Source organism: Sus scrofa, chromosome 13 (genome assembly GCF_000003025.6).
Source record: "Sus scrofa isolate TJ Tabasco breed Duroc chromosome 13, Sscrofa11.1, whole genome shotgun sequence".
In the NCBI taxonomy this organism is placed as follows: Eukaryota; Metazoa; Chordata; class Mammalia; order Artiodactyla; family Suidae; genus Sus; species Sus scrofa.
The window spans coordinates 138,302,561-138,319,014 of record NC_010455.5 but is presented as its reverse complement, the minus strand read 5'-3'; the positions used below and the strand labels follow the sequence as shown (position 1 = coordinate 138,319,014).

Here is a 16,454-nt window from a genome sequence, read left to right as displayed (position 1 = left end):
AAACTCTGATGAAAAAAAAAATTGGAAAAATATATGAACAGCAAAAATAATGATAAAATAATAAAAGGAGATCAGGCATGGATCAAGGATTAGGAATTGTCACCAACTAAGGATTATGATTAATCCAATTTTGTGCACCTGAGGTCCACTTAAAACTATGATAATTCCCATAATAGATTTTAGGCTACAGTTAAAAGTAAGTTTAGTTTCCCAAAGAGCTGAAATAATTATAAGACATGCTACAATGTACTAAGTCAGAAAAAAAAAAGAAAAAAAATGGCTTCCCTTCCTTTTCATCACTAAACTGCAGATTTTTTCAGTAAGTTCTGAATTCCAACTTCTGCACATGGTAAAAATGGCCACCACCATCGATGTGTTAGAAGTTCCAGTGTGAACTGGATACACCTCCCAGGTCTCCTCTGCTTGTAGAATTCTGTATTTTAGACCAATGACCTGGTGTCCCAAACAATCTGCCTGAATCTACCCACTCAGTTAATGAGGCAAAAATTAAAAATTTCCCAGGCCCCTTCCTTCTGATTACACAGAGAATTTCACGTGGGACAGTTAGTGCCTGAAGCAAAACTCCAGATTTATGCATTTGGTTGTGTGTTTATATCCCTATCATTGTTATAAAAATGAAAGATTTAGTATGGTGAGGAAATTGGGGTGAAATAAGAGCAGGAAGAAAAAAGGAATATCATAATTAACATTAGAACACAAAAATGCATGCTTTGGTGTCTATCTTAGCTAGAGCTGGGCCACAAATTTGGCTTACAGCTTCCTAACAGTTGGAGCACAGAGGGAAACAGGTGGAGATAAAAGATTCATAATGCCTATAAAGTAATTTGGGCAATTTCCGAAAGACCAGTGATTTCATTTGCTCAGAGATGTGTCCCAAGGGTAGTCTGCAGTAGATTTTACCAGTTCACAAGAGCTGATGGTTAAATATTAAGGATTTTTGCAAGTTGGTTGTTAAATCATTGGTAGCTCGAAATCAGCCAAGGTGGGAATATTTAGCAAACACTACAAATCAGGTTTGTTTTTGTTTGTTGGTTGGTTTTTTCTTTTTGCCTTTGGAGACCCGGCTTCTCAACACACCACTGCATGTTTTGGTGGTCCTTGTAGGGGTACACGCTAGAGGAGCAAGTAGGAGAGAGAAGGCTTGGTGTTCAGGCTTGTTTAGTACAGCAGAAACTCCCTCTGGAAAAGGGAAAGCATATATGTTTAGGACCAGAGCACGAGTGCAGTCTGCATCAGCACTCACCATCCCCTTCCCCCTGACCCAGTCCTTCCTGCTTTCCAGTTCTATCTTTTGGAATTTCACAGCTAGAGGTACAAAAAATGCTAGGTCCAATGAGACGCAGACATCTCACCATTCAAAAAATTCATCCAGGAGTTCCCATCGTGTCTCAGTGGTTAATGAATCTGACTGGGAACCATAAGGTTGCAGGTTCAATCCCTGGCCTCTCTCAAACGGGTTAAAGATCTGGCGTTGCCATGAGCTGTGGTGTAGGTCACAGACGCGGCTTGGATGTGCTGTGGCTGTGGTGTAGGCCAGCGGCTACAGCTCCAATTAGACTCCTAGCCTGGGAACCTCCATATGCCTTGGGAGTGGCCCTAGAAAAGGCAAAAAGACCAAAAAAAAAAAAAATGCATCCAGAGAGACTGGGAGAGGCTCAGGTGAGGGGTTTTATGCTTTTCACTAGGTCAGCTCTTCCCAAGCCTGTATTTCATAGCATTGTAACAAGTGTCCTACAGGGGGGAAAAGTGTTCCAGGCCAAAATGAATTTGAAAATGAATGGGTTAAAGTTGAGCCATTTTCTTTACTGCAGGACTTATCAGAGCCTTTGGGAAGTGAGTGTGCCCTTGTGGCACAGAGTACACATCAATTTCCAAACTTGTTTTTACTGCAGGACTCTTTGTGCTGGCACCAGGTTGGAAAAAAATGCCACCCTGGATAGTCAGGGTTCCCTGCAATTTTGAAAGGTAATGCTGAGATGTTATTCCACAGAAATAGTTCATGTCGAACTTGAAACTCTGGCATTTTTCTTTATAAGAACATGACTTGCATGTCTTTAATTTTCACCTGAACCGTTTCATTAAGTCTGTGGCTGTCCACACATCCATCAGCAGAGCTTACTTAAGGGAAATGTTTCAGAACAAGGAATTTCGTCGCCCATGGCCCATGTCCCCAGGAACTCAGTCAGAGCCCAAAGCCAGCATCTACTTTCAAGTTTCAAGATTCTGGATTGGAGAAATGAGCATTTCTTGTTATTTTTCTAAACTTGAATTTTCACCCCCCTCAACTCCTATTTCCTTCTTTCTTTTTCTGTCCTTTCTTCTTGCAATAGCTTCATAAATGTCTAAGACAATTTTCGTGCCATGGGCACTCCACACAGGTAGTCATTCAGTCATTTACAGAGTTAGCCCCTCCATGTCCCAAGCCATGAAAAGGACAGACCAGGTCCCGTGTCAAGGAGCTCACAGTACAAAATTAATGGATGTTCGTTTCCTCTCCAATTTATCTTCTTTATTTGCTTTGTCTCAGCTCTTTCCCCTGACTTTGCTCAGCGCCCATGCTGGTCCTCCCCACCCTTATTCATCCTTTCTCCTCCCTTCCCTGATAGCTTTTTCCAATGACTAACAGGAACCCAGCTCAGCTGGTTTTTATCACGCTCCTGTCCTTGCATTTTTCCGACTCAATTAAGCCATTACCAGAGCTAAATGAGGCATGGACTCTCCAAAAGTCACACCTGTTGTCAGGGAGATGGCGGGTGAGACCCTGTGCAGCTGGCGGGCAGGCAGCAAACAGGGTTTGAGAGAGGCAGCCGAGTGTGACCCATGACCCAGCAGTTTGTCCTCTCCTGGTGCTGAAAAAGGGCCCTCATTGTAAAACAAGATGTCCCTTGCTTTAATATAGAAGGAACTATGTCTGATCTGATACAGAACTGAGGATGGTCACATTGGTGCTGACAGATAAGATGTCCCTAAATCTTTGGCAAATGTGTACCCGGTGCATATAAAAATCCACATTGTGTGAGTTCCCATCATGGCACAGCAGAAATGAATCCGGCTCGAAAGCATGAGGTTGTGGGTTCAATCCCTGGCCTCACTCAGTGAGTTAAGGATCCGGTGTGGCTGTGAGCTGTGGTGTAGGTCACAGACGCGGCTGGGATCCCATGTTTCTGTGGCTGCGGCATAGGACAGCAACTGTAGCTTTGATTAGACCCCTAGCCTGGGAATCTCTGTATGTGGCAGGAGCAGCCCTAAAAAAAAAAATCCACATCGTGGATGTGGATGTGTCCTCAGCAAGAGGTAAAGAAAGCTGTAACCAGAGCCGGGTACACGGGGTTTTGCAATTATTGGTTGACTTTCACAGGTTTTTCTCTGTTCACCTTCATTAAAAGGTACATGTTTCACCTCTCTGCAGTGGTGGCTTCACACCTTACTGTTAGTATTCTTTATGATCACAGTGATGAAAGAGGGCAGAGATTACAGTACAATAAACCGGAGACAAATAAGTGTGCTCACCCTAGGAAGATAAATGATAACTAATCTCTACTGCAAATCAATTTTGGTTTCATAACCACCGTTTTTCTAGGCAACCTAGAATTTTTATTTCCTCAGCCTAGGAATTAAGAAATTGTAACTTCTGAGCATCCTGTTCTTCTAATTTACTAAGTGGTTTTATATTCAGAAGGTCTATTTTCTCTAGTTGAAATGTAGACAAAATCATTACAGTCTAGTTACACAGTTTCCAGAAATGTTAAGGCCAAGAGTCAAGAGCCAGGGTTTTTACCTTGATGAAAATGAAGTGATGCTGTAAGTTAGCCTTGCCTTTCTGTGTTAATTTGTCCATGACCTTTGAACTTGGATGAAGCCATCCAATTTTTTGGACAAATGCAAGTTCAAATGCAAGATATTTTTTGATCATTCATTCAGCACCAGGTTCCATGTTGGGGACACAACTGATCACAATGAAGCTCCTGCCCTTGGGAGCCTTCAGTCTTGTGGGTGAGGCCTTCCCTGTTCTGTCCTAGAATTGCCCAACCAGCCCCCAGTTTTTACTGGTTATGCTTCATTCATTTATTCATTGATTAAATCAGCAAATATAGGTGGAGCCTCTGCTAAGTACCAGACATTATGCTTGGAGCCAGGCTACCATGAGAAAAAGAAAGGTTCTACCCTCATGAAGCTTCCAGGCCCCACCTCAAACTAATTCTCTCTCCTGGCAGACACCAGAAAAAATGTCACTCCTCTCTTTGTACTTTCTCAATACACAGTTCATGCTTCTTCCTAGCATTTGCCTCACTGTAATTATAGTGCATCTCCCTGTCTCCTTTTATTTTTTTTATCCTTTTTGGTTTTTTTTTTTTTATTTTTGTCTTTTCTAGGGCTGCTCCCACGGCATATGGAGGTTCCCAGGCTAGGGGTCAAATCGGAGCTGTATCCGCCAGCCTACACCACAGCTCATGGCAACGCCGAATCCTTAACCCACTGAGCGAGGCCAGGGATCGAACCCGCAACTTCATGGTTCCTAGTCGGATTCGTTAACCACTGTGCCATGACGGGAACTCCTCTGTTTCCTTTTAAACCATGAGCACCTTGAATACAACAGTCTCCACTTCCTTTCCAGAGTACCTTTTACTCCCTAGTGTCTAGTAAAGGAGCTCAATCAATGTGGATCTTTTTGAATGAATAAATAATTGCATGAATTTATAAGTTCATAAACCTCTGGAACCATAGACCAGCCTTTCCTGACCTCCCATCTCACCTCTCTTGGATGATGAGGAACTCAGAAATCAATCACCTGTCAGTTCTGAAACACTCTTCTCAATTTCAAGGACCTTCTAAATATAAAACCAGCTGGTTCATGGGTCATTTCTTCTTCCAAGCATATCTACACTTCAGATAAAAAACAAATACTAGATTCAGCTTGTGTTTGTGAAACTTTTTTGCAGGAGGGCAAACATGATTGCTTATGATTAAAATGAACTTATAGTAAGGAGAACAAATGAGTTTATTTGTTGTTCTTAGATAGATACTGTTGATATAGCTGCAGTAAGAAAGAAAAAACAACAGTTTCTTAAACAAGCTAGAAGCTTTTTTTCTCTGTCTTGTAAAAGTCCAGGAACAGTCTGATATTGAGGTTCTGCTCCATAAAACCCTCAGCTCATGGTACCATAATCCCCTGGGATGATGCACATGGTTCATGGCTCATGGCTCAAGATGGGCTCAAGCTGTTACATCCACCTTGATGCAGCAGAGTAGAGGAAGAAGAAATGAAAAGACAAAGGAAAAACACCAACTTTCTCTTACAGTTTCCTAGAAGCTTCCACAGGGCACTTCAGCCAACATCCCATTGGCCAAAATATAGTCATATGGCCACACATAGTTACAAAAGACGTTGGAGAAGGTAGGCTTTATTTTGGAAAACCACTTGTCCAGCTAAAAACTATTTTACTGTGGCATAAAAGGAGTACGGTATAAGGGCTACCATTAGAAGTGTCCACTACAGGCCCTAAAACCATAATGTTAGTGATTATTCAAGAACTTTTGCACTCTGGTTATTGTAAGCTAAAGTCATAATGATGAATCCAATCATTAATCCACTGTGCTATGATCATGCTTGGTACTTCTGTAACTGTCCATATCTATGGGGTAGGAGGAGTGAGGTAAAAAGAAAAGAAAGCTTTTGCAACAGGGAAGCGGGGGGCGGTGGGGGGGGGGCGGTGATGGGAGTCTGGCTAAGGCACTGGCACCCAGAGTGGAAAGGGGAAGGCAGTGGTGAGAGAGATGGTAGAATCAATGGAATAGCGTGATTGGATATGAGAGGAAAGGGGGAAGGTGGATCTAGAATGATTCTCAGCTTTGAAAGCAAATTAGATCCTGGTAATTGGACTTAAAAGGGTGATTTGGAGACTCATAGAGTTAACCGCTGCAAATGGACCCGAAATCTCTCCTTCATCTGTTACTTCTTGCCATGAATTTTCTGTTGAATGGACTAATGATGTTAATCAATTTCTCCAAGTAGTTAATTTTTCACAGGAAAAGTTTAACCGGTCTTAGTGACTTCCCCTAACCAGTTATAATGTCCCCTCTCCTAATGCAGTACACTGCATGGGACTCCTTAACATTCTGAGTTCTCGAGGCATTCTTAAATAAAGTGCCAGGATTTCTCACTTGAGTAATCCTTTCCCCCATCTAGAAAGTGGAGTTGGTATTGTCCTCTTTACCATTGTGAATTTTAAAATACTTTGGATGCTTAAAGGACTTGACATGATGCTTGGTTCAGTAAATGCCAATTTCAGTCTCCTTCCAAAATACTTTCTTTTTTATGCATTCATTCAACAAACATTCACTTAGAAGTTACTATTGCAGACATTGTGCTATGTGCTGGGGAGCAAAGTTGAATTTAGTCATTGGAAACAAAGTTACTATATATTTTTTCACTTTTAAATGTTGGGGTGGAGTTCCCGTCCACCCCAGTGCTCAGTGGGTTAAGGATCCGGCATTGCCGTGAGCTGTGGTGTAGGCTGCAGACACAGCTCGGATCCCTTGTTGCTGTGGCCCTGGCGTAGGCTGGCAGCTACAGCTCCGATTCGACCCCTAGCCTGGGAACCTCCATATGCCACGGGAGTGGCCCAAGAAATGCCAAAAAAAAAAAAAAATGTTGGGGTAAATGCTGCCCACTGGGAGCTCCTGAGGTCTGGGAATAGGCACATATGCAGCACCTTTATATTTCCAACTCTTAGCATATGTACTTATTAAATGTATGAATGAATACATGACCAAGATCAACAAATGACGACAAATTTTTAAGACTTATTTTTTCTCTATAGTTTATTTACAATGTTCTGTCAGTTTCTGCTGTACAGCAAAGTAACCAAGTCATATATATATATATATAATACTTTTTCTCACATTACCCTCCATCATGTTCCATCACAAGTGGTTAGATATAGTTCCCTGTGCTATACAGCAGAATATCATGGCTTATCCGCTCCAAATGCAGTAGTTTGCATCTACTAACCCCAAACTCCCAGTCCATCCCACTCCCTCTCCCTCCCCCTTGGAAACCACAAGTCTGTTCTCCATGTCCATGAGTTTGTTTCATCTCTGTAAATAGGTTCATTTGTGCCATATATTAGATTCCAGATATGATAAGCGATATCATGGTATTTGTCATTCTCTTTCTGACTTACTCCACTCAGTATGAGAGTGTCTAGTTCCATCCATGTTGCTACAAATGGCATTATTTTGTTCTTTTTTTGTGGATGAGTGGTATTCCATTCTGTATAGTACCACATCTTCTTAATCCATTTATCTGTAGATGGACATTTAGGTTGTTTCCTTGTCTTGGTGAAGCCAGGAAAAAAAAAAAATTAAGAGCAGGACTGGAGTGAGATAACTAGGATGGTCATGGATGGTCAGATATTATTAGATACAATTCTGCAGCTTCTGGGGTGCTCCTTCCACTTGGAGCCCATCACCATCTGCTGATATAGCTGTTGGAGAAGGATATGGGTTCCTGAGGGGCAGGGGCAGCATATGACGATAGTTAAGAGCTTGGGATCTGCAATCAAACAATTATGCATCCAATTATAATAAAGTGTGATCAATCTTCCACGAGAGGAATTCCAAGATCCAAGATGTAAGACTATAACAGGTAGGCCTACTTAAATTGAGAGTCCAGAGAAGGCCTCCTTATAGAGTCCACTAAGTGGCTCACTGCACAACTGAGGAGTTAATGTGGGTAGAAAGCCAACCTGTGCTCCACTCTCCAAGCTGGACACCTTACTATAGGGTTGTGTCTGGCCCACAGGAATTCTTTTCCCCATGCACACAATGACCCCACAGTTCACCAAGACATGTCTCCACAGTTAAAAACATGGGAAAGCTAAAAGACAAGTAGATGTTTTCCAGGCAAGGTTTAGGCCAGAGGGACCACAGAGGGGGCAATGGCGTTTTTTAAAAGACCTGTACTTGAAGATCTAAAATAAGTTCACTATGGCTGGAGTGTGGAGTTCAGAGGGAAGACTAGCAAGAGTGAACCTGGAAAGGCACTCATCACAGCTGGCATTTTCTGTGACTTTACTAGTTAGATTGTGCTAATGGCTCTCCATGCGTTATTTTATTGAGATCAAAGGTTAAGTGACTTTCTCAAAGTCATATGTTAGGAAATAGTGGAACTGTGATTCAAAGCCAGGTTTAACTCCAGAGGCTATGCTCCAAAGCACTTGTTCCAAGGCATCCAAAGATTCACAAAGATGGATTGCAAAGGGACAAAACTAGGAGCAGGGAAGCCAGTTAAGAAATAGTTGCAAAGTGGAGTTCCTGTCATGGCACAGTGGAAACGAATCTGACTAGGAACTGTGAGGTTGCAGGTTCAATCCCTGGCCCCACTCAGTGGGTTAAGGATCTGGCAATGCCGTGAGCTGTGGTGTAGGTCGCGGACGCAGCTCGGCTCCCACGTTATTGTGGCTGTGGTGTAGGCCAGCAGCTGTAGCTTTGATTTGACCCCTAGCCTGGGAACCTCCATATGCCACTGGGGCAGCCCTAAAAAGCAAAAAAAGAAAAGGAGATAGTTGCATAAATCCAGATAAGAAATGCTGGTGGACTTAAGAGGGAGTGGATGGATTCCAAAGAGATTTAGGAAGTAAAGTCTATATGACTTGGTGGTTGTTTGAATCTGAATGGCAGTGATGAGAAGAGGGAAGAGGCAAGGATGAGTCCTCATGTTGTGTCTTTGGCAATGGCATGTCATTTACTGAGACAGAAAATAGCAAAGGAGGAACAAGTTTGGGAGGAAGGTGAGTTTAGAGTCTGTCAAGTTGGAAGCACCATGGGGCATCCAGGTGGAGATGTCCAGTTGACAGTTGAATGCTTGGGCCCGAACCTCCAGAAAGGCTGTACAGTTAGCCTTCATTGACATGTAATTGGCAATCGACCCACTGAGCGGGTGAGAGAGTATCAAGGGAGAAGAGCAGAGAGTTCCTAGTAGGATAAGCTTGCTAAAGGAGAAGGACTATTCCCTAGATCCAGCTGGAGAGCCTGGGAGAACATAAGCTGACACTTGATTTATCTGCATTCTTTGTCTTTTTGCCACTTCTTGGGCCGCTCCCGAGGTATATGGAGGTTCCCAGGCTAGGGGTCGAATCGGAGCTGTAGCCACCGGCCTACACCACAGCCATAGCAACGCGGGATCCAAGCCGTGTCTGCGACCTACACCACAGCTCAGGGCAATGGTGGATCCTTAACCCACTGAGCAAGGCCAGGGATCGAACCCGCAACCTCATGGTTCCTAGTCGGATTCATTAACCACTGAGCCACGACGGGAACTCATCTGCATTCTTTATAAGAACTCTTCCTCAGAGGTTTATGGAGTATCCTTTACAAACTGGAACCAGAGATCTGGAAATGAGGAGGCCCCCAAAAGGGGGGACTGCAATAATAAATAAAAGTAAGTGGATAAGTAGCTTTTCTGACATTTTTTGTTTGAAGTCAGAATTTAAATTTAAATGTGACTGATTTTCTACTTTCCATAAAAATATATGCACTAAATAAAATAGCATTAATAGTATTATAACACAAGGAACTGCTACCACTAAGCCAGTTCTATGCCTTATACTATGAAAATGAGACTCAAGAATTCCCTTCATGGTGGCTGCTCAGTGGTTAATGAACCTCGCTAGGATCCATGAGGACTTTGGGTTCTTCCTTCAGCTGGTGTTCCACTAAGAAGTTTTCTGAGGAGTTCCCATTGTGGCCCAGTGGTTACCGAACCTGACTAGCATCCAAAAAGACTCAGGTTTGATCCCTGGCCTCACTCAGTGGGTTAAGGATCCGGCGTTGCCGTGAGCTGTGGGGTAGTTTGCAGACGCAGCTCGGATCCCAAGTTTCTGTGGCTGTGGCGTAGGCTGGCGGCTGTAGCTCTGATTCAACCCCTAGCCTGGAAATCTTCATATGCCACAGGTGCAGCCCTAAAAAGCAAAAAAAAAAAAAATGAGACTCTAAGCGATGCCCTCCCCACCTGCTACCCCTTAGCCTCTCTAATTAGAAATTCTGAGCCACTTCTGTAGCAGTCATCGTAAAGACATTGGATTCAGGCTTAGTTGAATTCATTTTCGTCTTTTTTTTTAAAGAAATCTCTACATGATGTGGCTTCTGAAGACTCAAGAACGACCTACCTTACTAGCCTGCAATGAAGAAGGCAGAAATAGAAATTCACACACCACGGTTCCGTCCTGCTATTAATTGCTCTGCAGACATGTGCCCCCACCACAGGGAGTGAGCCACAGCAACGGGGGAAGTTCTCAGGGCCCCCAGACCACCTGCACTCTTGGTCCTCCCCCTGGAGGGAAAGCAGAACTATGGCATTTTCCAGCTGCTGTTGGATCCTCTTGGCTTTGACTTGGTGTACGTCTGCATATGGGCCCGACCAGCGAGCCCAGAAGAAAGGGGACATTATCCTCGGGGGACTCTTTCCTATTCATTTTGGAGTAGCAGCCAAAGATCAGAACCTAGAGTCAAGGCCGGAGTCTGTGGAATGTATCAGGTAAGGGCAGGAACCACCGCAGAGACTCTCTTCTCTTCTAGGTGGTTGGAGAAAAGCTGTACCAAACCCCAAATAATTTTTGCAAAACTCATTCTCTCTGTTCAAAAAATGCTGATTGGTAATCCTGCTGAAGCTTATTTTTCCTCTCCCCCTCAATTTTCTAAAAGAAACTTTTCCAAAACCAAAACATCAAAGACACTGAGTAGAAAAATCTGTAGTCTATTGCTCGGTCCCTTGGTAACTGAGTCATCATTGTTCACTGGGAGGCAGTGTTGCTTAATGGAAGACTAAGTACCTAGAAGGATATTTGTTGTGGGTTTTATAAACCTGAGTAATAAAATTTCCTATTGACCTTAAGTGCTCCAACAGTCATTAATACCTGAGTGCTGGCTGCCTCACTTTTTTTTTTTTTTTTTTTTTTAAGGATTTTAAAGTTGAAAGAAACCTCAGTGGTTGGCATGACCCGGGCATCTTCAAAACACAGCCCATGACATTTTGGAACCACTCCCATTAGAAAATCTCATAGAAGGCAGAAATCCCCTTGCGAACACAGAATCCATCTAACAGAGATGGAGAAACACAGAGTCCAGCCAACTCTCTCACCGGACTCTCTTCAGCCATTTGAAAACAACTAACATGTCCCCTCGAATTATTACTTTTCCAGGCCAAATAGTCTGTTTTCTGAAAAATGATTTCATGACATGATTTCCAGAGCCTCACCATTCTGGTTGCCCTCAATCCGATGTTCCCCAATTTATTACAACTCTTTTAGAATGTGGCATCTAAAACTAGGCACGATTCTTTCAAATAGTAGCTGACTTCCATAGAATACAGGGGGCTATATATCGCCTCCCTCAATCTCAACATCAGAGACCAATACTGCACCCCAAGTCCTGACCCATTTTCTGAGCGAAAAGAGCACTTTCTCTTGAGATTTGCAACTTCCAGAAGGGAGCCAGTACTTCTCCTGATAGCTAGAAAAAGAAAACGAAAAGTAGGATCATTCCAACAAAACTAGATTTCTGCTCAGGTTCTAACGAGGGCTCACAAATCAGATAACATTTTCACATTTTTTTTATGAATGTACAAAAGCTAAGGGTAGAATTTCATTGATGCTGTGTATAGCCTCCACATAACCAAGGTGGACATATACCCTCTTTGTGATACCCTGCTGCACAGAGTTGTGCAAGTGCCACGTACATACCTGGAGATCAAGCAAGGCCTTGCTGTGAAATAATATATTTATCTTGGTAATGTTAAAGAAAGATAGGGAAATCAGTTTAGCTTTATAGATGTTTTATGTAACGAAAAATTCTGTCATTTGTCTTCAAGACTTTGTGGGATTATTTTTATTTTTATTTTTGTCTATTTTTTAGGGCCGCATCTACAGCATATGGAAGTTCCCAGGCTAGGGGTCTAATCAGAGCTGTAGAGGCCGGGCCTATGCCAGAGGCAGGCCAGATCCAAGCTGCATCTGTGACCTACACCACAGCTCAGAGCAACGCCGGATCCTTAACCCACTGAGCGAGACCAGGGATGGAACACGCAACCTCATGGTTCCTAGTTGGATTCGTTTCCGCTGTGCCACAGTGGGAACTCCACTTTGCGGGTTTAAAACAAATAAATAAATAAAGGAAACATGAAGAAAATGACAAAGAGAAAATGGCGCCTTTAGGAACCTAACTGATACAGTGAAGTATAACAGCTTGTATTTCTCTCCTCCTGTCATTGAGTGAAAGTCCTGAAACCCAGGATGCAAAGAGAGAATTTGCAGAGTGGTTAGGTATCTTCTCTGGGCGCTGATACACTGATTCAGAACATTAATCAAACTCTCACTACATGTTATGTCCTGGAAGAGTAAAAACTATGTCACTGACCCTATTTCTCTTTGTTAATCAGCTTGATTTTTATTTAAAATTGTGTTCTTTGAAAAGCAGTGCATGCTCTTTTTTTTAAAGTATAAACAAGATCGAAACACACAGTCTAAAAACTCATCATCCTACCACCCAGGAGTAACGACTGCGTGTGAACAGCCTTCGTGAATGTTTGTTTGTTTGCTTGTTTGTTTCCCTTTCCCCTTCGAACTCCAGGAATGTCATGGTTTAAATTGGTGACTGCAAATCTCAAGTTATTCTTAGGTTCCTACATAGTAAAATCCTAGTCCATTTATATTTTCCCTAGTCCTTTTTGCTTTTTAAAACTCTATTACTTTATTATTAAAGTACCTCATATCAGCTACTTCAAATTCTTTGCTAGACGAGGCAGATACAAATTACTCATTCTATTACTAACCACAATCCTCGTTATTATTGATCCCTGACTGTGTGTCAGGCACCATACTGAGACTTCTGCATAATGATCTCATGTTCTCGCCCACCCCCTGAGGTAAGCATTATCCCCATTTCACACAGAGGACTTGAAGTCTCAAAAAAACAATGTCATGAAACCAGAGTAACAGAGCCACGTACAAACCCAGCTCTGCCCAGTCTGTACTCTAAAGCAGTTGACCAGAAAGCCTCTTGCTTTCTCCCATTTCTTCTCTCTTCCAGGTATAATTTCCGTGGATTTCGCTGGTTACAAGCTATGATATTTGCCATAGAGGAAATAAACAGCAGCCCAGCCCTTCTTCCCAACATGACGCTGGGATACAGGATATTCGACACTTGCAACACCGTTTCTAAAGCCTTGGAGGCCACCCTAAGTTTTGTGGCCCAGAACAAAATTGATTCTTTGAACCTTGATGAGTTCTGCAACTGCTCAGAGCACATCCCCTCTACCATCGCCGTGGTGGGAGCAACTGGCTCAGGCATCTCCACGGCAGTGGCAAACCTGCTGGGGCTCTTCTACATCCCCCAGGTACCCGAGCCGGCTTAGGTGGGGTCCCAGGGCAGGGGTCAGGAGAGGCAGACACAGAGAACCGCCACACCCAGTGTCCATACAGTGGACTTTGCTACTTTCTCTTCTCTGGCTTTACTTTGGCACAAAAGCTCTTTTAATTGTCTGTATTATGACCATCTGGGAGTTCTGAGATCCCAGAGGCAACAACGTCAACTAGTCCTTCACCATTCTCCCAAAATTCTTTTAAACACAACCTTGCATAAAACTTTGTCCTTTTTTCCCCAAAGAGTTCAGTTATTTTCCACTCCATTCCTTCAATAAATGGCTATCCTTCTGCCCTTACTGAAAGGAAGGATACCAAATGATGTAAATCTCACCCTTTGAACCCAAAATATCTGCCCCTAATTCTATTCTCTTAAAAGTCTTTGCCTCTCTCCACTCTGGTTGAAAGTTTAGCTCAGAGGAAAGCAGAGCATATTTTCTCACAAAACTGGAACTTAATCATTATCTTGCACAGTCTAGAAATTGAAAATACTCAGTTTCATTCAACACATACTTGCAGAATGTATGTGACTAAGCAGTTTCCATTCTTCAAGAACTCAGCCTGGGCAGGGAGATAGATGTCTGCATTTTCAGATACTAACAATTCACTGAAAGAAGTGCTTTAATAAACATTTGATAAAATTTGCATATTTTTTCACCAAAAAAAAAAGACCGCAAACTCTAAATGCTATTTTATAACCTGATTTTTTTCCCCATTAACACTACAGAGCAAACCTTTTTTCATGTTAATATTTATAGATATATGACATCATTTTATAATAGTGAAAAATTGGAAACAACCTAAATGTCCATGAAAGGGAGAATCAGCTCAGCTGTGTTGCATCTCTTGTGTTGATTTTTAAATTATAAATCATGCTTTAAATTATTTTTTTCAACATCTAGTATTTAAAATTTGTGAGAGTACCTTTGATAAATTCACATTGCTATGTCGGGAGGTCTCTATTTCTTGGTGTTAGCCATTATTCCTTTTTATACACGTGGCGACTGAGAAAGTCTTGTCATCATTTCCCAAATCCTTACTTCAGGGAATGAAAGGTATTTCCCATGGGGAAGCCCTGGCTCTGTAATCTTTGTGCCAAAGTGATCTGACAAAGCCCACAACAGCAAATGTGTTGGGCAAGATGCAAATATGCATCTTTTAAATTTGGCATATGGCACAGTATTATTTTAAATACACAAAGTAAGTTGTCATGGCCAATGGACATAAGATGTGATTGCCATCAAGTAAAGAGAGAACACGAAAGGGAGAGTTTAATTCGTTGTGACTTGGATGAAAGATTATGTTACATTGAACTTGAATTATAACAAGTGCTGAGAGGACTATAATGATTTTCAGTCAAACCAGTGTTCATGTATCAACAATAGCAGTGGGTCTCTGTCATAGCCGCATGTTGGAATCACATGGGGAGCTTTAAAAATACTAATGCCTGGGTCTTACCCCCTAGAAATTCTGGTTGAATTGATATGCGTCAGGAGTCCTGAAAGTTCCTGAGCTGATTCCTATGAGAAGCAGAATTGGGAATCGCTCCCCTGCAGGGTGGCAGCAGAGGCCCCAGTTGTATTTCTTGTGCCACTCACGCCACCAAGTGGAGGAACAAGCCAGACCAGCTAGAGCAAGTTGTGGTTACAAGTTTTTAAATCATTCATGAAACTCTCCCCTCTTAAAATAAAAAAGTTTTGTGTTTTTAAGGGGCTTTTTTTTTTTTTTAGGGGGGAGAGGTTAATTAAGTGATATTTATTCCTGCTTTTCTAGTTTGGTTTTTAAAAAGTAGACAAATATTATAAATGCATTCTTTAAGAGAAACATATCCATGGGGGATAGATTTATTTGCAAGTTTTATATTTTTAAAACCCTTTTTGGCCCATTTTTCAAAAGAAGATCAAGTAAGCAATAATGAAAGAATTTACCAAAGGCCTGAGGAGATTTTTCGTTTGCAGAAACCCAATTAAGAAGCCTGTTGTCTGGGTCTGCAAATTGAGCTCTCTAAAAACAATAACATCTCAACAATTACTTAACCTAACTACCTGCCTCATGAACTCTCATAGTAGAGCAAGAAGGAGCTTATTTCAATAAAAAGAAAAAAAATCACTTTCATATTATAACCCCCCTAAATCAAAATCTCTTGTCAGAAAAATTATGCCTGCTCTTTGTTTAACAGAGTTGGCCCAGGTCTTTCATATACCAATGCCTTTTATGTTTTTGATGTAGAAAGTATTTATGGATAAGAAGAAATATGTAGAAAAATTCATTTTAAAACACTGAAATCTAATTGTTTCAAGCAATGAAAAATATTAAAGAGGCATTTTCCTAAATTTCAACGTAAGTTTTTTAAATTTTAAATCTCTCTAGAATATTGGAGGACGAGAGGTAGTATACTTTCCTTCATTACCAAGAAGAAATCCCATTCAGTGTAAAAATGCTTTGTCCTTCAGAAGAAATGGTCCAATAACTCTGTACTTCCTAAGTTGTGAGCCAGAACATACAGGAGCGCTGCACATGGGCTAAGATACTGATCCTCTCCCGGTTTGGGGTGTCAGTTGGGGTCTAGAGTGGTCAGAGCACACCCACCAGAGCTGGTCAGCCTCCTCCATTCACTTCATCTTCTATGTTTGCTACAATGTGAAAAGAAATTGGGAAGCTCTGCCCTAACAAATGCTTTCCACGATATTTGGATAGTTCTTCAGGCAAGGATCTTTTACCACCAAAGGTAAGGCTTTCTCCCCTTGGCCCATACTCATGCCCAAATATAGAACTGGCTATGTCCTAGGAAGTGGAAACACACCAAGGCAGCTTCCCCAGGGTTCCTTTTCAGCCCCTCCAGGTTTGAGAGACCCACATCAAAAGCCTGTCAGTCACCACCTGAAGTTGCACAGAGGAAAGGGCTCTCTTAGTGGTGGTCGAAGTCACTGAGAAGCCAGGAGAGGAAAGGATGTTTTTCTGACCATATTTAATGATGTACATCATTGTTATTGTGGTGAAGGGGAATTGAGCCTA

The 16,454-nt window shown here is 42.1% G+C and overlaps 1 protein-coding gene across 4 annotated transcripts in view; it reads left to right on the top strand.

Annotated features, from left to right (window-relative positions):
- Positions 1–16,454, top strand: part of CASR (calcium sensing receptor) — an 85,150-nt gene that overhangs the window by 45,920 nt on the left and 22,776 nt on the right. For 3 of the 4 annotated variants that reach the window (XM_005654038.3, XM_021068447.1, XM_021068446.1), the window contains exons 2-3: positions 10,146–10,558; positions 13,108–13,414. In XM_005654038.3, coding sequence (XP_005654095.1) covers positions 10,374–10,558; positions 13,108–13,414 — 492 coding nt within the window. In that variant the 5' untranslated portion in view covers positions 10,146–10,373. Of the gene's footprint in view, positions 1–10,145; positions 10,559–13,107; positions 13,415–16,454 lie in introns of those variants that run through there. The other variant, NM_001278748.1, reaches the window with a different exon arrangement.